This window comes from Acomys russatus, chromosome 17 (assembly GCF_903995435.1).
Source record: "Acomys russatus chromosome 17, mAcoRus1.1, whole genome shotgun sequence".
Classification (NCBI taxonomy): Eukaryota; Metazoa; Chordata; class Mammalia; order Rodentia; family Muridae; genus Acomys; species Acomys russatus.
In genome coordinates, this window is record NC_067153.1 from 17481008 (window position 1) to 17507331 (window position 26324).

Sequence of the window (26324 nt, forward strand, 5' to 3'; positions counted from 1 at the left end):
CAGTCTTCTCCCTTAACGTTGTACAGCAAGAGAGAACCAGGGTCCCCATCAGCTACCTGGTGACAGGGAGAAACATCCTGTACCCTACAGGTTGCTGTGTTGCAGAATTTGTGTGGTCTAGGTTGGGTAGAAAATACTATTTTGACGTGTGGTCTTCTCGGCATATGAGAGGCTGGACAGGTGCCTAGAGAATGGCTGCACAGGCAGAGAACAGAGATGTGATGTGAAGCCAGGGTCTCAAAGTCATGAGCTCTTGATCCAAGCTGTACACTCAGAGCAGGTAGAATACGCTTCTGTTTGGAGTATGTTTCCTGTCAGTCTAGACACCGTATAGTCTCTTTTCCTTGTCCCCTAAAATGAGCACAACTCTGTCCATATTCATGGCCATCTTTTCTGTGCTCCCACCACCCTGGCAGATCCAGAGTCTCTAAGACTTTCTTCTCTATTCAAAATACTTGGACAAAGTCCCTGCATTTGAACGGGTGTCAACTTGATGACCTCCAACCAGGCCATATGCTTTGTTTCACCTGCTTTATCTCAGTTTTGTGGCAATCATCCAAAAGTGGCCCCATCACCCTCCACATCAGCAAGAAAAGGTTAATCAGTTCCTAAGTGAGAAGTACAGCATTGCAGTGTGTGTGTGTGTGTGTGTGTGTGTGTGTGTGTGTGTGTGTGTGTGTGTCTAGGACGAGGCAGATGAGATGCTGCTCCTTCACCTGTGTGTGACTTGGGATTAGTCATTTTCCTCTTTTTGAGTCTATTTCCTTAAGGCCACAGGGCTTTGCTATGATTAAGGCTACAGTAGAAGTGATTGTGTTAGGCAGCATGGATAGCTCACACCAACCAAGCAAAGGGTGGAGTCATGAACCTGGCCTTTGCAACCCTTTATTAACATGGGTGTGAAAATTCAAACAGACAAAAAAGAATCAAACTAAAATGGCCCCAGTATGGTTTGGCTCTGACCCTTCAGATTGTGAAGCCTTTCAGCTCCTAAGTGTGATGTGTTCTAAATTTCTGGGTCATGAGGGTTGTTGGCTAGAGTTTACGAGTGCAGCGTCTTTGGGGCTACCTAAGACACTGCTCAGCTTCTCCAGCACCCCCTGCTCTGCTCGTGGAGGAATGGAAACTTTTGCCACCAACAGCACTTGCTAGCAACTTCCTTCTCTGTGGTTTTTCTCTGTCATCCCCTTGATAAAAGAACTTGAGCTGTGCCTCTGTCACCAACACTCATGAATCGCATCTTGACTTAAAAAACAGCCGCCTTTCAAGAAGCAGGCTGCCTGAGAAATGATGCACCATGCGTTCTGAACTAGGTCACTCTCCACTCAGGGAGCTCTGGGTGCACTTCAGTCTGCGTGTGTGTCTCTTGTACTGCAGGTTTCCAGTACTGTCCACAGCCCAGGAAGAGAGAGAGATGGGAAACAGCATGAAATCCACACCTCCACCCACGGAGAGGCCGTTACCCATCACTGAAGGTAAGTCTGACTTCTCTGCAGAGATACTTAACACAGTCCCACAGTACCCCACAGGAAAACCTGGACAACACTAAACAGTGTTGGACAATGGGGCTTGTTGAAACTGGGGCAGTGGGTACTGGTGTTGCATTGTACCAGTCCCTCACTTTGTGGTTCAAATATTTAATAATGAACATTTGGAGGGATTGGATGCTAGGCAGTGTGAAATTAGTGTCATTTTGAGAGGGAACTGCGAGATCAGTAAGCTCCATCTTTTTATTTTATGGTTGGGAAAACGGAGGCTCACAAAGGAAATGCAGGTCATATCATTAGCTACTCACAGAGACCCAACCCAAGACTATATCAATCTGAAAGCTGGGCTTTACCGTGCTGGCCAGTCCATGATAAATCCTACCCCCAACCCCTACACCCATCCCCACCACACATACACACAGTTAACCTTGGGGTATGTGGTCAGGGCCCCTTTGATAAACTAGGCACTGGCTCCCAGGCATCCTGCTGAAGATAAAAGAACCTTCTGTCTAGTGACTGCTGCAATAGACCCAAACTCTAGGGGAGAAATAGGAGCTGTGAGTTAATCAGGATGGCCAAATTCAGCTATGTGGCAAGAAGCAAGGTTGAGGTAGACTTCCAGAGTTACAAAGAGTCCTCCAATGACTGGCCATGGGGTAGAGGGGACATCAGTGAGCAGAAGACAAGGCTGATGATTGAGTCCACTGATCTCTAGGGTCAGTTATGCGTCCTATCTAACACCCTAATCTTTCTTTCTGAAAAGTTTAAGTCAGGGCGTCTAGAAGAGCTGTGTGTTGGTGCGGCAGGGAGTCAGAAGGGACGTAGCCAACAGTGTGTACGAGGAGTGCCCAGGAGTGCCACAGGTGTCCTGTGCCTTGTTCTTCTTGTGTTCCTTCCTCCTTGTATCATCACATTCAAGGCCTCATGGTCATCTCCTAGAAGAGATGACAGTGTCTCTCCTCTGTGCGCTATAGCACTGGACTGGGCAGTTTCATAGAGTTCAGACAGCCATCGTGCTTGCTGACCGAGGGCTTCACACAAAAGATGTGCTGCCCTGTTGTTGGGTACCCTACTTTCCATGGCACCTGTGGCCCCTTAACAAAGGAGCTTCTTACTTCCTCCAAAATAGAGCCAAGACGCTGCCTATGCTACACAGTGTGATGGTCTCTCAGAAGCCAGCTGTAACAGGGGCAGAGCCTACCCCTATGCCCTTTTAAGTCAAAGGCAGGAGCACTTCTAAACACTTTTGAGTTTCAACCTTTATACTTCCTTTCCTAAAGGAGAAAACAGAAAGAATGATTCCAGGCCTATGACCATAAAGTGGACAGAGTATGTGTCCTCCAGGCCTCTACCTCCCACATGCAGTTCAGGATGGGCTGCCCCATGCACAACAGCCCAGCTTGACTCCTTCCTGCCCTCCACAGACTGGCCCTTTGCTAGCCAACTCCTGGTTGCAAGTGCATCAGAGAACTGACACTATAATGAATCTTGCCCCAAATCCATTGCTGAGTTGCCAGTCTTCAGCCAGGCCAGAGGGGCCTGTATGCTTGAACAAGCCTCCAGAAAACACCAACCTCCAAGGACTTGCCAATTTGCTTTTACTTTTTAAATGCTAATTGCCATGAAGTAATGTCTTCTTTTTCCATTGTGTGGGCAGGAGATTACCCCTAAGAAGAGGGCTCAGGGGTCTCCCCTCTGACGGTTGGTTTGGGAGAATTCCCCAGGGCTGTACCAGGGTTTAATCCACATAGGCACATCATTGCCCTGTCCTGAAAAGCTTCCTCTGTTGTCAGGCCTGATTTGATTTTATCTTTCTTCATGCACCTATCTGAGTGAGGGAGAAGGTGCCAGGTTATTGCTGCTCTAATTGGCTCTCATCAGGCAGTGCCTGTCTATGGCAACAGCTTTCTCTAATGGCCTGGGTGACAAAGAGCTCAGGGCAGGAGGCTTTCAAGGAGTCTTTAGACAAAAGACTTCTTTTAGACTTTAGGAACTCCTTCCAGCATGCCACGACAATGAATGCCTGGGCATGTGGTTTCCTTCTAAAGTAAATTTTCTAGAATATTCTTCTTCAGTGTAATTCCTAGGGACCAATTTGATAAAGAGATCGTCAGTTTGGTGGGAATAGTACACATTTCCGACTCCATGGAGTCTCAAGTGGTATCCTTAAAGCTTTGTGATCTAGGAGAAGTACCCCAGCCTTCCATGGCCTTTCTCAGGGACTTCACTATGACTTGGTAGTGAGAGTGGGAACACTAAGCTCCTCCTGAGGTCAGCTACCTCAGTAGGCTGTATCTACATGGCCAGCCCTTAAGCATGAGCTTCCTACAAGTGTGAGCTTCCCTTAAGTGTGAGCCTTCCTCAGGTGTGAACATCCCTCAAGTGTGAACATCCCCCAAGTGTGAATGCAGCAGAAATGGCAACTCTGGCAACTTTCTCACAGAATTGCAAATGATGAATTTCCCAGTCCATGCAAACTTCAGACGCTTCCTCTGGGCCACATGCATACAGCACAGAATTAATTAAAACCGGGGGCCTCCCAGGATGTTGGGGAAACACATATTTCCCCCGATAAAGACAACTTAGTTACTCTGCTGTAATAAACCCCCTTGTCTGCTACTCGTTTTCTTCCCTCTACATCACTGTGCCCTTAGTGACATCTCATGTCACAGTTGACTATGCAAACCATCCCACTTGGCAGGGTGGAAATCCCACCCACTCCACCTACATTTACATGGCTGATACCCGTGCCAAAAAGAGCTGAGCAAAGCAAGGGGAGGAGGGAAACAGAGAAGTGTGAGGGCAGGTGGAAGGTAGATAGTAACAGCAAGCTGTATTTCCTACCGGACCCTAGAAGCTCTTAAGTCCCTAAAGCTAGCAGATCCCAGGTCACTGCTAGTCCTGTCTCTGCAGCTAATGCACATCAGGAGGTGAGTGACCAGGTCATCAAGGTGGCCTTCAGTTCTCATTTTTCATGACAGTAATAGTCTTCATGTGGCTTAGTGCCTGAGGTGTGTCACACACAGTTGTAAGAGCCAGTGCATAAATACGCATCTCACTTAGGAATAGCATAGCACTTGAAAATTCCTTCAAAGCAACTCTTAATTCTTATAATAGCCCAAACACACTATCACTACCATCCGCTTCAATTTGCAGTTGAGGAAACTGGGGCCAGGAAGGTCAAGTGAATTGCCTAAAGGCCCCCAGCTCATCACAGAGAACTGAGGATGAACAACTAGATGAACTAAGTCCAATATCCCCGCTCTCCCCCTTTTTAAAAACTCCATTATATTCCAGGGTAGACTGTGCTCCAAGATAAGATGTGCCTAGTGTAAGGAAATAGGAATATGCCTGGCCACAGATTCAATGACACAGACACTGTGAGATCCCATAAAGGAAGTATCAGTCAGATCTTGGCCTAGGTCCTCATTTCTATATCACTCACCCAACATGCGATGGCTTTAGGTAGGAGGGGATTCAACTTCTGGGTCACTTTACCCTTAATGACTATCATAAAATGCAAGTGACCACCCTATCATGTCCACACCTGTAGATGACAGGACCCTCAGACCTGGCTGCCACACACTAGTAGAACTTGGTTGGCCTTCCTCCAAGCCAGCCCACAGCTCCATCTGCTTGGCTATGCTCATATGTGCCACTTCTTGGCAGAGTTACTGAAAAATCAGGCCTGATGGTGACCTTGTAGGAGCCACTGGGTTTGGATATGACTCAAAAGGGAATGAAAGCAGAAGTTGAAATAAATCAGCCATTTAGCCCTGCACCCACCAGCCACATGGGCTGCCTGAACCATCTCTGAAGGCTAACTCAGACCTGGCCTTTATCTGTGAAGAGCAGAGTGGTGACTGAGAAGAGCCTGGACACAAGGTGCAAAGAGAGTTATATGAAGTGACCACAGACCTACAGTCTCATGATGTTCCCTGGGCATGTCATTAACTCTCCAGCTTAGCCTTCCTTGTCCTGTGAATAAGAACAGGTGACCTATAGGGCTGAGTAGAATATGAGAGGGAAGGGACGGCTATAGCCACCAATGGGGCTACATGAGCAGATGCTGACATTAGAACAGAAGCTGTTAGAACATACTAAAGAATAACTATGCCTCAAAGGCATGTTTCTTATGGACCAGGTAACATGTGCGGCCAGTAGGCTCTGTATGGGCTCCTTTCCACTCTGGTCCCTTCCTTACAGCATACGTTTGTATATTCTGTTCCTTGCCTGTACTCTTTCCCCAGGTATCAGCAAATATTAGTATTCTGAATTTCCTTTTCTCTTCTTACCAAGTGGTGTTTGTGTTTAGATGAGCCAAGGGTGGTAAGATAGGCCCACATCGCTATCCCCGTGTAGCACTAACACCGAGATGATCCAGATGGAGCTGGCCTTACATGTGAGAGAGCATGTTTACCCTGCGTGGGAATGGCCCCATGAGTCACGGAGGCCAGTCCCGCACATAACCTACCACAAGGCAGATTTCGATAGTTCCCATTTTTATATGGGAACAAGCCAAGCTCTAGTTAGTTAAAAAAAAAAGAAGGCCTCCTTCAAATTGCAGAGCTCCAACGTGGTGCCATGTGGGTAAGTCCAGCTGACTCCAAATGCTCTGGGTTCCTCGTGGCCAACACACATTTATGCTGTGACTCTGAATACTGATCAGGCCCCTCCTCCCTTAGCCCCTCACTTTCTATCTCACTCGTTATTTGGTTGGATCTAAATGTTTAGCTCTCTGAAAAAGGGACCACCCTCCCACTCTATTTCCAGATCACATGCTGCATGTTTAAGTCGGCCTAAACACGTAGCCTAACTCATGTAAAATGTCTGCGGCACTTTGTCAAAAATGTTTAGTTCTTTTTTAATTAAAAAAAAAAAAAAAGCATAAGCATGTTCAAACTTTCACCATGCTCTGAGAAGGCTTGAAGATGTTTTTGAAGAGAAAGCATATACCCTACCCCGGCTACTTATTTCCCTGTAGGGATCAGAGCTGAGGGAATCAGGAGGACCATGCAATCGAATTTGATCACTGTGGCCAGGCTGACGTCCCCTGGAGGTATCAGCCAGGCTGTGTGACTTCTAGTGATTTGTCCACTGGTATTGTGTCTCTGGTGATAAGGGAAGGGAGCACATTTGATGTTCCTGCAAGGACCCTTAGGCAGAAACCCAAGTGCAAGTGTATCCTGGTGATAGTTCACTGTCATAATTGTGAAAATATGGCTGTTAAGGAAAACTCCAAGAGCAGCTGCCTTTGTTACTGTGAAACTGTAACTCACCTATGAGCCCCCCCCCTTTCCCTCACTGGATCGCTAGTATTCACAATAAGCTTTTGTGTTTTGTTTGCTTTCATTTTGTTTTGACATGATAAAAGATGGCTTTGTAATTTTTCTCAGTTTTAACCCAGAGTATACAGTGTGACCACATCAAGCCGCAAGCACCTTGGTGGGCACAGGCTCTATTGAAAGGTTCTGTTCTTGTTATAAATGTCATACTGTTTTTCCATAAGGCACTATGCCAATCAGTTTTTCTCTACCTGGAATACTTTGGGGATAGCACAGATGACCCCAATATAGAGGACCATGTTGTTTTCCACACACTGCCTGAAGTATCCTTTATTGGCAAGCTCCAGGCTGGGACTAGGGCTGCCTCACACTGAACACCCAAGCTCTTAGTCCACTCAGTGCTCACAGCCAGGTAAGGCACCACTCTGATGGTCATACAGATGTGCCAGGGCAATCGTGAGACACTGCTTCAAAGCAGAACGCTGGGCAAAGCCTAGCAGAGCACCGGGCCTCTTCTATAGGCTGGAGTTGCTGAGGGATGTCAGGAGTGAAAAGTGGGCCTTGAGCCAGTGTGACTGGGCAGAGGGACAGCATCTGCAGGGGCTCTGGGGTCTGAGGAGCAAGACAAGCCTGAGAAAACCCTGACACTCTCAGATGAGGCAGCCGAGTGAGTAAAAGGCTGTTTCATATTTGGGTACACCAAGGCAGGAAAAAAATGTGTTTCTATCTCAAGAGCACCCCCTGCCCATCATGGCTACAGGATAGGGAACTCTTGGTGGGGGTAGGCATGAAAGGTGGCCTACCCTCAGGCACCCAGAGTCTGAATAGCAGCCCCGGCAGCTAGGTAGACTTGTAGAGAAGATTCACCCTGGGCCCCTCGATGGCCAAGTGTCCCCTGTTGCCCTGTGCCTCACTGTGCACCTGCACCTTTTTTAATTATAGGCAACCACCAACTTTGCACAGGGTTCAAGCCCAGAGGCTGGCTCTGCACCTTATCAGGATTCAGAACCTTTGGTTTCAAAGTCAATCCAACTTGAGGGCTGCTTCTAAGTTGTGTGGTGGTATCTGTGCAACAAGGAGAGGAACCTCTTTTTACATTTTTATTAAAGCAGAGTGTCAGAGTGATTCACTCACAGGCTCAGACCAGCAGTTTCACTGATCCAACCCTCCAGGTCTGACCCAGCTGTTTCTAGGGAGCCCTTACTCCTTTCCAATGACTCATTAGGACACTCACTTTTGGTTTCTGCTTGCAAACTTTTACATAGCTTTTGGTCCATGACTCAGTTTCCCAAAATGAACAACACATTTGCATGTACTTTTCCACTGTGATAACTGCTTTTTGATTCATTCACCAATTAGCAGTTAGCCCCTTTCCTGAAAGCTCCATTCATCTCAGTTACTCAGTCTCATGTTTACTCTCTCTGTCTCTGTCTCTCTGTCTCTCCCTGTCTCTGTCTCCTCCCTTTCCCACTCTCTCTCTCTTTCTGCCTTAGTTTATGCAAGAGATTTAAAAGTTGGCCTGTAGGGCTTTCAGACTCTGAGAAGTCAGAGCTGGGGTCTCAGTACAGGTGACTACATCACAGAAAAAGGCTTGCTGGGGACCCAGCCTGCACAGCTGAGTACCAGGGTTCTACTGAGGCCAGGGCACAAACAATGACTCACCTGACTCTGGGATCTAGAATGTGGCCTCCTGTAAAGCACAAAGGCACGGCCTTACCCACTGCTGCTGGTCTCAGGGCTGAGCCTCAGTGAATAGTCACTAAATGGATAAGTATAAGCCGAGCCCAGACGTATGGGCCCTGATGCCCGGCCAGCTCCCTTGTACACATGCTGCTTCCTTGCCTGCACCAATGCACACGAGTTATGGAAAATCACTAAGGATGGAAGCAAACGTGGCTTGGCATCAGGAAGGAGATTTGCATCTTATCACTGCAGCTCTGTAGCCACTGGGCTCACATGAACCAAAGAGCATCCTTGCCTTTGCAAAAATGCCGTTAAAGTCTCAAACGTGCATGAGCTCATATTAGGCAGAGGCAGAATTTAGGTCAGGCCGAGTCTCAGGTGTCAAGTTAAGAAATTTAAATTTTGACGTACCTACAACAGAAAGGACATTTTACTCACAGTCATAATCCCACTTAAAATCCCTGTGGACTAAAGGCAAGACATAGTGCCCATCCATTCCAAGCAAGTTTGTTTGTTTGTTTGTTTTTAACCACAGAGTCTAAGCCTCCAAGGCCTGGAGGATCCTCACAATTGATTGGCCTGACCCTCTCTCTCAAGTACCACAGATGTGGGACGCATAGGGCCTAAGGAAAGAAGGCACCTGATAAAATAGTACTAAGGATTTTTAAATTATAGTTGTAATTTTATGTTTTATAGTGTGTTTTGATCAGATTGACTCCTACTACTTTCTTGTCCCTTTTCATGGTGGACACTTTTCAAATTGTCCCTCTATCTATCTATCTATCTATCTATCTATCTATCTATCTATCATATGTTTCATGTGGCTCACATGGGTTAAGTAGGATTGCTTGCCTGGGCATAGATGGAGAAATATTTACAAGAGTTTGGGCGACTTCTCAGTGGCCACACCATTGAGGGCAGTGACTCCCTTTCCTGTGGCAAACCGTTAACTGCCAGTAGCAAGCACTTCAAGGAGTAGTAGGGCCCTGTGAGTCCCTCCGAGAAGGAGTCTTTTCATATCCTTCTGGGGAAAGATTCTTTCATCTCTCATCCCATTTTCAAGATGGAAACGCCGAAGCTTGTAGGCACAGGGCAGACCCTGAAAGAAAGCCAGGTGGTGGGACTCTAGCTTCGAGACCTCGGGACACTTTTTTTTTTTCAGAGAACACTAAGGTTAAGGTAGGCCTGTAGGAGGAGCATGTTCTGTGGCTGTAAGAGGCCTGAGGGTCTCTCTTCAGGCTATTCTCATGAGGAAGAAGCCTGGAACATTGGGTGGTGAGAGCAGAGTTTCACAAGCACAAAGTAGGGGACTGCAGTGTTTCTCAGCTTTCCTAATGCTGTGACCCTTTAATACAGTTCCTCATTCTGTGGGGACCCCCTCAACCATAAAATTATATTTGTTGCTACTTTATAATGATAATTTTGCAACTGTTATGAATTGTAATATACATACCCAATATACAGGGTATCTTATATGTGACTCACAATTTAAGAACCGTTGCTCCAGAGGACCCCTCCCTCCCCCAGCACCTTCGTCTCTCCCTATTCCCAATTGCCTCCTGTGTCTGGTCAGTCCAAATCCTCTACTTTGCTTCCTAGGACTTGAGAGCGACTTCCTGGCTGTGCTAAATGACTACCCATCTCCCGACATCAGCCCCCCGATATTCCGGAGAGGAGAGAAACTACGTGTGATTTCTGAGTGAGTGAGCCTCTCAAAAACATGTATGACCCCCTAAACTAGTCCCATCAGATTTCCAGATAAGGTCAGTTGTCCAGTTCTACACAGGCGCTGGGTCTACTGTGATGTGAGAAAATTTGTCCCTGCTGTGACCTGCTCTTTAAGCACTGCCAGGACTGTACAGCCCAGTGGCAGGAGTGTCTGAGTATCTGAACATGCAGGAAGATGTCAGTATTCACTAGGGCATGCTGGGAAAGAGAAGCCAAGATAACAGCACTGCCTTCATTCCTGCCATCGTCTTTCAATATGATTCCAAATGGCCTACAGCACAAGCTAGGGTCTCTGCGTCCTTTGATTTAGTCTAATTGATCAAGACATGCAAATGGATGTTTGGTTACACTTGAGGGAATAAACCAGTACAGGAAGCTTTTGTTTTCGAAACTCTTCAGCTGCGCATATCAGCTGAGGAAATGAACTGTTGGTCCCCCAGGGGTGACACTGTCAACATGTGAGCAGGTTCCCACACAGCTTGTGGTAAGGGACGTCTGCTGGGTATATAGGCTCTATAAACTAGATTTTTGGGCTAGGGAGATAGTTCTATTGGTAAAAATGCTTGCCATGTGAGCATGGGTGCCTGAGGCTAACCCTCAGAACCCAAATTTTAAAAAGCTAGGCACAATAGCACACACCTAAAATCTTAGTGCTGAGAAGAAAAAAGACAGGCCTTGCTGCTAAACAGCCAGCCTAGCTTACTTAGCAACTTCCAAGCTAGTAAGAGACCCTAATCTCTAAAAATAAGGTTGGGGCCAGTGTGATGGCTCAGCATGTAAAGATGCTTGCTGCACAAGCCTGATGACCTAAGTTCAATTCCCCAGACCCAGGAAAAGGTGAAAGGAGAGAAAGAGATACACAGAGTTGTCCCCTGACGTTTTCACGCATGCTGCAATAAGTATATACCCCATCCCCAACACCATTCTTATGCACAAACACACACACACAGGAATACATCCAGTAAATTGAAAGTAAAACATGATAGACAGTATCCCTAGAAATGACACCCAAGATCCACTTCTGGCATCCACATGCACACATGTGACACCCAAAACATACCCCCCACACACACACACACACGTGCGCGCATATAAACAAGCCAAAGTTTTAACTGGAGAAATGCAAGTCTAAGTGGCGATGACAGATCTTGAGAGAGGAATGTCCCAAATTGTAGTGAGCTAGTTTGATGACCACATATCTTTGGCGTGGACATTTACCCATGCATATTCCCCTCTCTGCTTTGTCCTGACAGTGAAGGGGGCTGGTGGAAAGCCATTTCCCTCAGCACTGGCCGAGAAAGTTATATTCCAGGGGTATGTGTGGCCAGAGTGTACCATGGGTAAGTATACCTCTGCACGGCATCGCTCAGTCATGACGTGTGGGTGTGACTCAGGTGGTAAAGAGGCTCCTGCACTGTATAGTGGAAAGAAGGCATTGCTTAAAGGGATTATTTTACCATAGCTTGGGGCTACTCCTTCCCAGTTTCTAGGACTTGATTCCTCAGCAGTAAAATGAAGCAAGTTGGACTTTCTTGCTCAGAGGTAGTGCTTCTGTCACACACCTGAATGCTCCAGTATTGTGTCTAAGAAGCAGCCTGGTTCGGTGGCTAAAAGTCAGTCTTTGTGGGTTCAAATCTTGCCTTTGTCTCTTCAAGGCCATGAGACTACAGACAAGCTTCTCAGTTGTTCACAGTGTAGGATGATGGGGGTACGAATGCAGAATCACACTGCTGAAGGGAACATTCTCAGAGGAATCCAGTGGGTCCCGGGCAGTACGGGGAGCACATTTCTGCAAGGATTGCCTCTGTTCCCTGACTAAAGGCAGCCACAGTCAGAGGAGCAGCCAGCACACTGGGCTCTTTGCTCCTACAGACAGGTAGAGAGGCCTTACAGCCTCCTGGGAGGCTTCAGTGGACTTTGGTTTTAAGCCTTGAGAATATGGCTTAGCCTAGTCATACCACAGGCTCTTCCTCTGTCAGGGTACGAAAGCCAAACCTCAGCTTACACGTACACTGTAGAGAGGAAGCAGGAAGCAAGCAGTCACCACTGTTCTAGTGGTAAAGAACTTGTCAGACTCCACAGGCTTCCACTGGGAAGACAATATAAACAATGTCCACACTCTTGGTTCCACTACTGGTGATCTTAGTCACCTGTACTCAATGCGCGGAGGGTGATCAGATATGACTGCTAGGGGAGATAGCAGTTAGCCATCACTTATAAACCAGCACACACTAACGTGCTCCTTCATAGCGAAGGCATAGGGTAGTTGTAGGAGCTGAGGTGGTGAGAAGCCAGAAGACTAACATAACCCTGGCCCTATCAGCCAGCCCATCTAATAGATGTGGTAGCATTCCCCAAAGCACAGAAATGGAAGAAAGAAAGCACACTAGAATGGCCAAGGAATTTCATATCCCTTCAGAACGCACAATTTTGCTCTCTCGACTGATAATAGTTTGGAAAAATTATGTATTGAATCTGGTCTCCAGGCTTCCCTCTTGGGCGTGAGGCCACGTCTTACTTGTTTAGGAGATCTAGGTGAGGGCTTGCCTTCACATGCTTAATAGAGTAGCAACACATTAAAACAATTCATATCCCTTCTTCAGTTACAAGTAGGACCTTGTGAGGGGGTTGAGTGTACAAATGTTTGCCATTTACATTAAGACTAACATATCATGTATCTTATTGCACCTGGGCACAGCTGGAAAATTTGAAAATAAAGCATAACAAGGAATGTGATCATGATACTGAGCCCACAGAACCACTTCTGCACCTGTGGTGTCCTGGAGCCTGGTGCTCAGGGGTGCTCAGCCTGCCTGCTTCAACCTAGCCTATGTGTGCCTTGCTGAATAATACAGGCGAAAGGCTGAAGTGTTACTGTTCTCCACAGCCTGGGTTAGGCCCGGGGATTAACAGCCAGTTAACAGTCTTTTCTCTAAAACACAGCATCTGTTGCGTGAGGCATATGCTGGCCATCTACCAACAACACATTTCCCCCTTGGCAGGAACTGGGGAGAGACCAATATGAAAAGTAATCAGAAGTCACTGGATTTGGACTCAGATTGCTCTGGTGCAGTGTCCTCCTATCAGCACCCTGAATGTCACTGTACTGTGAGACTGCTCCTTCCGCTTCTGTTTGGTGACTGTGCAGTGTTGCAGTTATCCAGTCTCACCATTAAGTAAAAACAGTGAGAAACATACAAACACAGAGTGACAATTCTGTTTCAACATGAAGAACGGCAGCAGGAGAGAGCGCTGCTTGCTCAGTAGCGGGGCCACAATGCACCTCTTCCCTTCCCTGTCACCTCTGTCCACTCTTGCCATTCCCAAACCTATGCCAAACCTACACTGGTGACACCCCAGACACCTAAGGGAGCACAACAGCGCAATGTTGGAAGTGTTGCCTTGGCAGAGTGTGAGGCTGCACAGACATGGCTGGCAACCACACAGTCCAGCACCACATAGTGTACAAACCTGATGGAAGAAGATCAGGGCCTGCTCCAGTCAGTGCTGAGAAGCAGGGCAAGAAACAGCTCAGAGTGCACATCGTTAGTTGTTCTTTACCTAACACTGGGCACAAATGGCTACTCAGGGCACTTCAGTTGAAAGATTGCAAAATGAATAAGTGAATGAATGGATGGATGAATGGATGAATGGATGAAGCAACAGTTGCTTTCCCTCGTCTGTGTAATTTTGGTAGCTTTTTAGCAACGGACATTCAAGTTTATGTTTACTCTTGTGCTAGCCAGTCCTGATTTCTTGTGGCCACTTACAGCTGTCCTCTTCACTCCTAGCTGGCTGTTTGAAGGACTAGGCAGGAGCAAAGCTGAGGAACTGCTGCAACTGCCAGACACAAAGATTGGTTCTTTCATGATCAGAGAAAGTGAAACTAAGAGAGGTGAGCTGTTTTTAAAGCCATGTGGCCACACAGCACATTTTGCTCTCAGCTGCCTTTGCTATGCATCTGTTACCCTTCTCCCACATGCACATGATACCACCCAGGCCTGTGGTCAGCCCTCTGGTGTCCTAGGCCTGTGGTCAGCCCCCTGGTGTCCTGGGCCTGTGGTCAGCCCCCTGCTGTCATACCCACCCTGAGAGCAGGAGGATAGGGATAGGGCAGGCCCCAGCTCCGTCAGCTAAGAACCTATGTGAATGCCAGGCCTGAGCAGCACCTCAACACACAGACTGTGGCATCAGGACAGGCCTGACCTGGGCTCACCAGCTCTGTCCCTGGCCTGACTGTTCACTTCTCTGAGCTCAGATTGCGTATTTGGAGAAGTCATCGCGAGACTCGGATGGAATATACTTGGTGTTCTCGGAGCACACAGGCCCTCAACAGCAGTTACCTCCTTGCCAGGTGAAATGGGGCATCTCAGAAAATAAGGACAAGCAGGTGTGAGCTTGTAAACTCACAGAGATCCTTATCGTTATGACTTCCTGTGTCAGTAAAAGGAGAAACAACAAAGAGCCTTCATCACCCTCGAAGCAGGGGAGCAGTGTCAGCCCCAAATTGTCTCTTTTTCTGGGAAAGTACTCAGTGCCTCACCTGTATGCTCCCAGGGCTTCAGGACACAGGCCCCCCCACTTCCCTGTGCCCTCTCAGGCCCAGCATACTCCTTTGTTCCAACTCAGGGCAGCCAGTGTAAAGAACTACTTTACAGAAAAGTGCGAGGGTAAGAATTCTGCACAAATCAAAAGCTCTAGCAACAGAAGGTCTCTTGTAGAGATCAGGGGTATCCTACACATGCCTCGTAGACCATCTACAGATTACTGAACTGGTTGTTTCTCTTTTTTATTTTATTTTTATTTTTTGCCATTTTAAGGATATTTTTAGGTTTCCCTCTTGGATTATCATGTAATTACATTGTTTATCCTTCCATTTCTTTCCTCCAGACTCTCACATGCACTCCTTCCCACTTGGTCTCTTTCAAATTCATGGTCTTTTAAAAAAAATAATATTATTGTATATTCATATATGTGAATATATATACACATATATTCCTAAATACCTATGTACAATCCGCTCAGACTGTATAACGTAACTTGTATGTATGTTTTCAGGGCTGACCATGTAGTATTGGATAACAGTCACTGGGAAAGACTACGTCTCCTACACCGAGCATTCCTTAGCTGCCTGTAGCTCTTTGTCTAGGGCTGAGGCTTTTTTAAATAGAGGAAACATATTCAAGCACTCAGCCTGTTTCTCATTCACAGGAGAGAACACATGATGTTCATGTGTTTTCCCCAGGACCTATTGAGGTCTGGCGGGGGGGGGGGGCACTTGATGCTGAGGATGTCACTGGGCTCTGGAGAAGCAGTGACTGTAACATGTAACCATAGATGTCTCAGCACAACTTCCTCTCCAAAGCCTGCATACCCAAGAGCAACACAGAGACAGAAGCCATATATAGGCTCCAGTGGTCTCCACACACAGAGTATCCAAAGCTCCAAGGCTCACTTGACCAAGGGGATGAAGGACTCAGGGCATCACAGCTCACAGGCAGATCATTCCATCCTCAGTCCTCAGAGGGTGGAGGCAGGTAGCAGACCCCTCCTACTGGCTATGCGCAGTTCTGATGATTTTCTGCTTGCCAATGCAGGCCTGCTTGCTATACTTCTAGTTCCTGTCAACATGGCAAGAAGTCACAGCATGGGTGGTTCTAGAACCAGGACAGGAATGCAACTAGATACATACGCCCCTCATGGTGGTCAGGAGGCCAAGCCTGAGGCCTGTACCCAGGGATACCATCTCCAGTGAGATCACTCTGGACACATCTGATGCAGGGTCCTGAGCCTCCATGTCTCCCTCTGTACGAAATTCAGGGGCAGTCTTTCCCAGGCCTTTCCTGGCAGCACAGACTGAGTGAGGGCAGTACCTTTCTCTCTGCTGCAGCCACACTTCAGGAAAGCTGAAGGATGGAGCAGGGGAGGCAGGGACTCAAACCTGACTTAAGCCCAAGGGTCTTACTTTACACTAGGGGACACCAAGGCTAATAGAGATGATGGTACCTGAAGGAGCTCTCATTCACTGATGATGTTGAAAGAGAAATCATATCTTTTATAGATTTCTCAGTGACTCATAACACAACCCAACGGCCACTTGCTTCAAGTTTCTAAGAAAATCTGGCTTAAATAAAGGTGCAGGGAGCATAAAGGGTGAAGAACCTTTTTGCCCTTCCGTAGCATATAATGTGGTGACACTGGAGAGTCAGGGGCTGGAGGGGACACCAGTTACTTAGAACACGTCAGCATGCATTTGGGAAGGGCTCAAGGGCCACTGAGACTGTATCTTCCCTAAGCAAATGCAGAGGATCCCAGAGTCTACCTAAAAAAAATAAAAGGGAGGGCAAGAGGAAAGGCGACCACCTATTCCCTTAGGGCTGGCCAAGTCACATGTAGAAGCACTAGAGAGAACCAACCTAAAAGATGGGATAAGGCAGCCTCTCACCCTTATGTGGGACCCTATGGCTGCCCTTGACCCCTGTCGTCACCTTTGCAGGCTTCTACTCGCTGTCCATAAGACACAGACAGGTGAAGCATTACCGCATCTTCCGCCTGCCAAACAACTGGTACTACATCTCGCCAAGGCTCACCTTCCAGTGCCTGGAGGACCTGGTGACTCATTATTCTGGTAAGGAGCAGCCAGGGTTGGTGGGGTGAGCCATGTGTGCTTCTGCATGACAGTGTTTGGTAGGTGGCACAGGCCACTGGGACAAGCCATTGATTTTCTGCTACCTATGCTGTCATCTGTGCATGCTAGTTCATTGTCTCAGGCTAAACAAGAACACCCTGTGCATGTTTCCTGGCTAGCAGAATGTCCCTCTGCAAAGCACACCAGGATGCTCTGTGTTCACAGCCACAGCCTTGTACTGTAGACACATTGCCTCTCTATTAGGAGTTTGTCTGCTTAGGGGAACCCTGGAGCATCTTTCTGATAATACTCATTTCCCCTTCACTGCTTGTCAAAACTTTTTCAACCTTCAAGACGAACCTCTCCCCACTTCTGTGTGGAAGCCATAGCAGTCTCCAGAGTATGCTGCTGTCTTTCTGTCCCTATCGCTTCAGTCAGTTAGTTGTGGTCTTGCCTATGTTCGCCAGCAAGTTCCCAGCAGAGAAATATGTCTCCTAGGCTGACCAAGTTGGGGAGAATCCCCACAATGCCAGAGCATTACATGGCTTGTGGGAATAAAGTACTACCAGTGAGAAATGTGTTACACTGAGAAGCTCCAAATACTGTTCTTGAAAGAATTATAGTCTGTGGACCAGGAATGATTAGCAGTTGGCTAGGTTTCCAAAGATGGGTCCTGGCCCTCTGTTATATATTCTATGTCTGCTGGGTGTCAGTTGTGTACCTGGGGCTCTGTGACTCTTCCTGACTCACTTTCTTTCTGTGCAAGGAGGATGCTAATGGTTCATACCTGTCAGGCTCACAGTGAGAATCTATGGAGCTGAACTGTGGAAAGTATTGAACAGAATGCCTGGCACAGAATGGAAATTGCTCTCCTCCAGCCCTTTCCTCCTTGGCTCCCTTGCCCAGATAGAGGAAAAAAATGGCATTGTATTGCTTCGCCAACATCTCCCCTCCCCTTCAAGATGCTTGACCTTGCATTGGCAACCTCACTTACATTCTTTAGGATTTGGGGTCTTTAGCTGAAGAAGTGAAGGGCATTGCAAGGAGAAAGGAGCCCATAGATGACACTTCTGACCTATGAGAAACAGCAGGTATTGAGCAATGGCTGATGGGAAAGGTATATATATGCTCAAATTAGGTTGCTAGGGGGATACTGGGTAAGGCCTCAACCTCTCGCTCACTAAAGGTGGTGGGAACAGCCTCTTGCAGGGCATTGCATGACTGCTAAAGACAGTGGTCCATGTGCAATGTCTAATGTAGTTTGACAGTTGCAAAATAATTACAAGTATCACTTCTGTGATGGTCTCAAAGCTAGTAGCTAGGTAAAAGTGAAAGAGGAAGAGAGTTCTGGACTTCAACTACCTATGCTGAAACAAGAGTTGTTTGTGGTATTTGACTTTTAATAACAAGGAGTAAGCTGGCCAGAATTTTTGCATAGACAATAGTAAATATGAACTTGATGCCACCCCCTAGAGCTCTCATGACTGGGAGACCACGTACTGCTGGGTTAGACATACCCGTCTCTTCCTGAGCTTCTGGACTCCAGCAAGGACATTAAGCTTAGTGTCTTCCTGAAAGACAGTCCTGACCATCATGTATGCCAAAGGGCTACAGCAAGAAGCTCACCTCTGCCAAACTGAGAAGAGCCTGGGAATCCAAACATTTCCTCTCTCTTCTCTGAGATCTCACTGGGAAAGCGAAATCAGGAACAGAGTTGCTCGGGCCAGGGTGAACTAGATGGTGTATTACAGCCAACGACCTATTTTCTATTCAAAGCCATGCACTGCTCTTGGCATGCGTCACTGGTTCCGAGTCGGTGGGTCAGGACTGCTGCTCCCATTCCCATGGCTTTTTGTTCCCTATCTCAAGTATAAAACTACTAACTTTATGAAGTTCAGACAGAGCTCAGTGAGATGAAATGGGCGAGGTGAGCTCAGCCTATGGCTCATATCACCTGCTTATGTGACTTTGTGCAGTCCACATGTGAGTGGATGTAAAACAGAACACCCTTGGGATCCATCTTGCCATGCAGTAGAGCTGCAGTGTCTCTGGGCTTCATGCCTGCCTCGTGTCCTCCCTCACTATCTGAGAAGCCTTTGATCATCTCTAGCCCCAACAGGTCACTGTTTCTGATGCACACACAGTCAAGCTGTTCCCCAACTCTGGCACCTGTGTCTATGTGAGTGACATTTGGGATTTGCATGCTGTCCACTTGGAAACCAGGATTGGGGGTGGGGACTGTCACTCTCTACTAGGCTGCTGTGCTTCCTCACACAGTTTTATTATTGGGCAAGGACATCCCCAGAAACCCACAGATCAGATGAAAAGAGGCCACCAGGGATGTAGACGCTCTCTAAAGCCCAAGGATGGGTGGACTGAGGCCAAGATAGCTGGGTCCTTCTGGAGTCTTGCTGTATTCCTGGCACCTTAGACCTCTGGGTCTCCCCAGGGCTGAGGACAGGGCTGAGGCCCTTGACCCAAGTAAGGAGGCAGTGACACCTTAGTCCTGAGGTACCCAAGGTAACAGCATCTTTATTTCTTACGGTGCCTGGGCCAGAAAGGTTTGGAACTCATGGGATTATATCCTGCTGTTCCAGGAGAGATGAAGTGCTATAGGCCAGATACTGTACACCAGTGGAGGGGAGCAACAATGTGCTTTCCTCACTTTTATTTTTCTCCTACAGAGTGTTCAGGGTCAGAAGGTTTTCCTTATTCTTGCATTGCCTACTTTCTCTGTCTTGCCTTTTTGCTTTCTCCTCCCTTTTCCTGGGTCTTTTATGTTGTTTCTGCTTTTTCACTGGTCTCCTCTTTTGTTCCACTCTCTTCACCCTTTCCTCCTTCTCTCTTTACCTCTCTTTTCTTGCTTCACTTGTATTCTTACTCTGAACACAGCTAACTATGTTTTGGAGGTGCCTGTGCTATAGTACATGGGCCCATTCTCTGACCCAGCCACGTACAGTTACATAAAATTCTGCCCAGTATGGAACCTCTGCTCTCAAATGGGTCTTTTCCTGCTGTTTTCTTCTGTCTTCTCCTTCCCTCATTTCTGAAAGTGGGGAGAGCAAGGCTCAGAGATGCTTGAGGTAACTAACCATCAGAGCAAAGCTGTAATGAAAGCCAAAGACTGATAGACTCTGATCCCACATCTGCTTGTTGTCCATGTAAATGGAAGCCAAGAGTTCCTATCCTTCAGGGCATAGCAACATTGGTGAACTCCCATGGCCCCATAACATCTTCGCCTCAGTTTCCCTATGAAAATAACCAGGGATCTATAGTGTTCTGAGCCTCTGTTTTGTTTTCCACACTGTCTATGGCATGCCTGACGATTGTGTGCTTCCATCCACAGAGGTGGCTGATGGTCTATGCTGTGTGCTTACCACACCCTGCCTGGCACAGAATACACCTGCTCCAACAGCTCATCCATCACCTTCCACCCTTGGGTCACCTGTCACCTTGCGCCAGAAGACCTTTGACTGGAAGAGGGCATCCAGGTGTGTGTGTGTGTGTGTGTGTGTGTGTGTGTGTGCGCGTGCGCGTGCGCGTGCGCACATGTGCACGTGTGCCCTCCATAAACACATAGGGGCACCAAATAGTAGGTGATCCTGGCATAAGAAGATTTATGAGCAAGCACCTGGCCATAATGATAGCTCTGTGGGCACTATGAGCAAAGGGAGCCTCTGAGTTCTGAGAATATAGCCTTGGGAGTCACATAGCATATAGAGTCTACAGTTTGGCAAGCCTCAAACTTTTCCCAAGTTCATTTTCAATGTGAACACCACATTTCTTTTTAAACAGAAACACTTCACCCTGATCTTTCTAATTATTAAAGCCCGAGCTGGTAACACACAAATAAATCTGGCATAAATGTAATATTTAAAATCTATTTTTAAAGCTTAAATATTTCTCCCAAATATTAAGGTAACCCATTGTCTCTAAATGAGAAAAGAAAAGGAATACTTCTACTAGTTTTTCTATTTATTCCATCAACAGTAATTGAGTTTCTAGGTGTATGTCTGTGAGTTGTAGTCAGTCGGCATCGCACTCATTGAACATGGACCCAGGTATCTCATCAATTAACTTAAAGCAAAACAGAGATCAGAATTGCCAGAGATACAAGGGAAATGATAGTTTTCTTATAAACATCATAAAGAATAAGTTCCTTAGCCTGACACAGTGGCACATGCCTGTAATCCCAGCACTCAGGGAGGGAGAAGCAGACACATCTGTGAGTTAAAAGCCAGCCTGGTCTACAAATCGAGTTCAGGACAGTCAAGGCTATATAGAGAAACTGTGTCTTGAAAAACCAAAATAAATAAATACCATTAAGATTTATCATGGGAAGTTTAAGCCACTCAAAGCAATGTTGGCTTCCAATTCATACATCCTCCAAATTCCAGAAATGGAATTCAAACCATCTATAGAAAAACTAACCTCTTCCTCTTCTATCTCTCCTTCTTCCTCCTTTCTTTCTTCCTCCTCTTCCATTTCCCCTTTCGTCCTTTTCACATCCTTTATCCCCATCACCCACTCTGCCCAACATCCCTCTCTTCTTTTACTTTCTGTCTGTGTCTTTCAACACATAGATTGCAGCAAGATCCAGAGGGAGCAGAGAACCCACTCGGAGTGGATGAATCCCTTTTCAGCTATGGCCTTCGGGAAAGCATTGCATCTTACCTGTCCCTGACTGGGGATGACACCAGCTCTTTCAACAGGAAGAAGAAGAGTCTCTCCCTAATCTACAATGGCAGCAAACGCAAGAGTTCCTTCTTTGCAGCACCCCAGTACTTTGAAGATTAATGCCCTACCTGGTTCACAAAAGACAAAGGCTTTGGCTGTGACCTTATGGAAGCCAGAGTTCTCTATTCCGTGGTTCTCACCTAGTGTCTTCCAGGAAATGAGGGAAGTCACACAGAGACTGCCTTTACATTCTGATCAGAGGAACTCCTCCCTGTTGTCTGATCAGGATTTTGGAACCACATCATGTTTGGATCATGTTTGGATCGTCGTATAATGGGTCAGTGCTTCCAAGAGCTGTGTGTGTATGTAAGACAGAACACTCTTGCAAGAGATTGCATGGAGACATACTCCGCAATCCAAATAGTCCTTCTCTGAGACCCCATGGAGAGCATCCATCTGAGAAGGAGCATGGGGAAGATGGTCTTCTTAGCTCTGAAGAATGACCTCTACCTGGAGCAAAGCCAGACCTTTGTGCTATGTCTCCTCTCTTTCTAAGGGACCAGTGGCATTAAACACTATCCAGAAGGACATATGGCTCTGAACCAAGTGGGATCTTTAGCATTTGTGTGCACCAAAGCCCTGTGGGCAGGAGTAGATGGCCATGCTAAGTTACAGGGGGTATAGGGCAGTGAGGGGGCAATCAGGAAGGGCAGGAGGCAGGTCTACAGCAAAAACTGCTGAGATAGACAGTTTTGTCTCATCCAGCTGCTGGGGTTCTGTGTTGTTCTGGGACCCCCGGTTCCTCATGCCTATCAGGAGAGGCCTGGGTGAAGAACTGTGCTGAGGTGAAATGGGAATAAGAAGTATGAAAAGCATCTTTTAACTCTGGGCTTCCAGCTGGGTCAGAGAGACAGGCAGAACAACAACATGTAACAGTGAATGTGAAACAGGGGGAACCCTCACAGTTACAATGGTCTGGGGGCAACTGAGGGTTACCCAAGGGCCTCTTGTTTCCATGGATCTACCAGGAATATAAGGGCTGTTGGATCAAGTAGATTAGAATGCTTAAGGTTTCGTTGTTGTTTTCTTTTGTTTTAAGGAAAATGATCGGCTTTAAGGAATTAATTTATTCTGTACATTTTCCCTAAGAAGGGTTGGCATCTGCATGAATAAGAATGCCCCTTCCTGGGAAAGGGGGGCTGGAGTAGCTGAATGTTGGCATATATGACCCTGAAAGGTGAAAGAAAGCTCACAGGGCACTCAGGAAAGACACACCTCCATCCAGTCTCACACCCATATCTTGCTGTGATAGCAGGCAGGAGAGCCATGGCTCATCCCTGTTTATCACTAGGATTCTCTGTAAGAGAAGTAGAGATATGGGTAGGATTTGTCATCCACCATGTGTATTCCATATACCTCGACCCATACTGCAGGTAGCAATAGCAAATGCACTGGCACGACTTCATGTATTGCCGGAGAAGGTGTTTTACACCAGGAGGCACGTATGCTCTCCTAGGTCTCCCCAAAGGCTATTTCAAAGAGGCTGGCCAGTGTGTGGGGAAAATGTCATACAAGGTCAGTGACTTCTGCTCTGAGGCCATGATGTCTGGCTCCTGATGTGTCTCTGCTCACCATTTTCTCTGCTGATTTCTGTTGTGGTCAATGTGATTGGAACTTTGGATAGCACTTGGGGCTACTTCTGAGTGGAAAGCATTACACTTTGCCAAATCATGTATTTATTCCTGATTAAAGTAAAACTAGTACTTATTTAACCTTGGGTGAAAATGGATTTGATGTAGAGGGATTTTAAACCAGCGACATGACCACTTTGGCTGGAATACAGTGAATACAGTGGAATACACCTTTAATACCTCTCTCTGGATGGAATACAGTGAATACAGTGGAATATACCTTTAATACCTCTCTCTGGATGGAATACAGACACTTCCTTAGTACACACCTTTAATTGCAAATAGTGAAGGTAAAGTTAGTTTGTAGAAGGAAGCAGCCATGTTTGAAAGTGACTTCTAATTGAGATACAAAGTGAGGAATCAGAGAAAGATTGGACAGAAAAAATTGTCCAACTCTCATGAGAACAGAGAGCAAAGAGAGGAGACTTAAGAGAGAACAGTGTGGGGGGAGAGAGAGGGAGTAAGCAGTTTTACTGGGAAAGTTTTACAGACAGGTTGAGGAAAGAACAATCTAGACACGGGTAAAGACAGAATGAACAGAGAATGAGAAGGAGCCAGAAGATTAGAACAGATTTCTAGAGTTTGTTAGAGGTCAAACAGAGCAAGTCAGTCAAAGCTGAGAGAAGCCAGTTTCAATCAGTCAGCTTGGAGAGGAGTTTGAGCCAGAAGAGCTGAGTTGAACCAGCCAGCCAGAGTTTAGAAAGGACTAGAAAGGGTGAACTTATTCAATAGTCTCAGAGGCTCAAGACATTCAAGATGCTTCCAGGAATAGGCTTAGGTTAGCCGATGGAGGCAGTAAGCCTTGGAGACAATTGCACCAAGTGAATAAAAGGTACATTTACAGACCTGTGGATTGAGAAGTGTGAAAATGTCTTTCAGGAGATTAAAGGTTTTGGTTTTCAATAAAGAGTTCAACTGGAAGGACAGGCACAAAGGCCAGCAAGAGATATTGTTGTGGCTTAGGTCCCCATCTCACTTCACATGAGTAGAGACAGCGGGACTCAAGGGGGAAAATAGGTTTCTTGAGATCACCACGATAGCTATCTTCACATTATTTGTGGTATTTGAGCTACTCAATCTTCTGAGAATTTCTTTCCACAAGCGTTATCTGGACACCTGTTCAACTTAACTGCTGATGCTTGTGGCCGTGGAGGTCTCTGATGTCACAGAGCAGGATACGATTAACAAAGAGGTACTTTCTGAGGAAGGGGGTAGTATGCAGAAAATAACAGCTTCTATGTAGCTGTGACTCTTTAGATGGATGCTGAGGCAGAAGCGACAGATAGCTGCACAAAGATTTAGGAAACACAGTCCAGGGCAACAGGTATCAGCATGGCAGGTCCTGCGGGCTTGAGCAAGTCAGCAGGATAAGGCTACAAGAGACCACAGGACTCCGGAGCTGTGCCTTCAGTGGAAGCAGCTATAGAAGCATCATCCAGAGGTTAAGAGTCTGCAGAGCCAGAAGGGGCGGAGCTTAGCCTGGTTATGGGAGGAAGGCAGCTTTGGGAAGGATGTAAATAGAAGAATGGTAACTGTTTATTAGGTCAGTTAGATGCTAGATGGAGGGCGACTGTTGGAAATTCCAGCATCATATTGCCTATGAGACAATAGTAAGGGTGCATGGCCTAAAAATATAAAGGGCACCTGAGAAGGGGTAGATACTCTGCCCCATCCCAGGCCCACTTTGTACTCGGGAGGGAGGCTATGGAAGGTGGATCTTGTTTGAAAGGGGTTTTGTGGAAGAAGGCACAGGGGCACTTATGAGACGTTTGCTCTCACTGGACTCAAGTGATCCTGGCGAACATGTGGAAATTTTTTCATGGACAAAAATGAACACAAGGAAAACTTTTGCTATGCCCTGAGGCAAGATGAAGTGTAAGATGAGAATGGGGTACATAATCCTTCTTACAGGAGATCAGTCCAGGGAGAAGGCAGATGGCTTACACCCTGAAAATGACACTGTCTTTGCAACATATTAAACAACCATTAAAGGTGCATGGGGCGGGTCGCACCTTGCAGGAGGATGAGAAAAAATTTCCTGAATCTAAATTCTTAAGAGAATTCCTGAATAAAGAGAAAAAAATTGCAGAACATGAAGTGCTTAGGAGACAAATGGCATTGTCTATGTTCCGACATTTTTGAGGTGCAGCTGATGAAATAGCAAAAGGGGATTTTATTGCTTCAAGTCCAGTGTATCTCAGGAAACAAAGACTGAGCCAAAACGAGCTCATCTTCTGAGTGGAGAGCTCAGAGAAGGTGACACAGGTCATGCGGACAGTAGAATCACAGGGCAGATGTCAGAAATTTACTTTTAAAAATAGCCACAAGATAGATTTTTTACAGAGAAATGTAATATGTAACATGTGATGAGTGAGATGAATATTCAAAACCTTAGGTAACACAATCACGAAAGACAGAGAATAAGCCTAAGTCTCGTGAGTCTCCAGGGTGAGGTCTGCTGAGGATCTTGTGGACCAAGATCCATCCCCCATCTCCAGCCCGCTGATATTTATACCCTTCCACTGATCAGACTCAGCCCTCCCTATGAGGCCGTTGTGATGGCAGAGAAGCCTCCATAAGAAACCAGTTTTCCCCGAGTGTAATACAGACAATGTTTTACTTAGTTAATGTTTCTATTGTTGTGAAAAGACACCATGACCATGACAACTCTTATAAAGAAAAGCTTGTAGTTGGTGCTATCTTACAGTTGAGAGGTTTAGTTGATCATCATCATAGGGAGAAGCATGGCAGTACACAGGCCAACATGGTGCAGGAGAGGAGCTGAGGGTTCTGCATCTCGATTCACAGGCAGCAGGAAGAGAGAGTAAGCTACTAGCCCTGGCTTAAGCTTCAGAAACTTCAAAGCACACACTTTCTCCAACAAGGCCATGCCCACTCCAACAATGCCAGAACTCCTAATCTTTTTAAATAAAGCCACTCCCTGTGTTCCTGTGGGGTCCATTTTCAGTCAAATCATCATAGATGCCCAGCTTCTCATCTCATAAGGTGCTCTGACAGAAAGAATGAAAGAAAGAAAGAAAGAAAGAAAGAAAGAAAGAAAGAAAGAAAGAAAGAAAGAGGTCCTGTGCTCTGAATTGCTTTGGTTCTGGGTCTCTGTGTCATTCCTCAGACAGCGGTACAGAAA

General features: G+C 46.6%; 2 protein-coding genes across 4 annotated transcripts in view; one reads left to right on the forward strand and one right to left on the reverse strand.

Moving 5' to 3' along the window:
* Sla (Src like adaptor) overlaps window positions 1–21802 on the forward strand; it is a 50527-nt gene extending 28725 nt beyond the window's left edge. Inside the window, exons 3-9 of one of the 2 annotated variants that reach the window (XM_051159579.1) lie at window positions 1378–1475; window positions 10055–10154; window positions 11437–11523; window positions 13975–14078; window positions 16680–16811; window positions 20158–20302; window positions 21395–21802. In XM_051159579.1, the coding sequence (XP_051015536.1) occupies window positions 1415–1475; window positions 10055–10154; window positions 11437–11523; window positions 13975–14078; window positions 16680–16811; window positions 20158–20302; window positions 21395–21608 (843 nt within the window). In that variant the 5' untranslated portion in view covers window positions 1378–1414 and the 3' untranslated portion in view covers window positions 21609–21802. Of the gene's footprint in view, window positions 1–1213; window positions 1476–10054; window positions 10155–11436; window positions 11524–13974; window positions 14079–16679; window positions 16812–20157; window positions 20303–21394 lie in introns of those variants that run through there. The other variant, XM_051159578.1, reaches the window with a different exon arrangement.
* The window catches only part of Tg (thyroglobulin), a 175191-nt gene that overhangs the window by 49367 nt on the left and 99500 nt on the right, over window positions 1–26324 (reverse strand). The gene's annotated exons all lie outside the window — the stretch shown is intronic.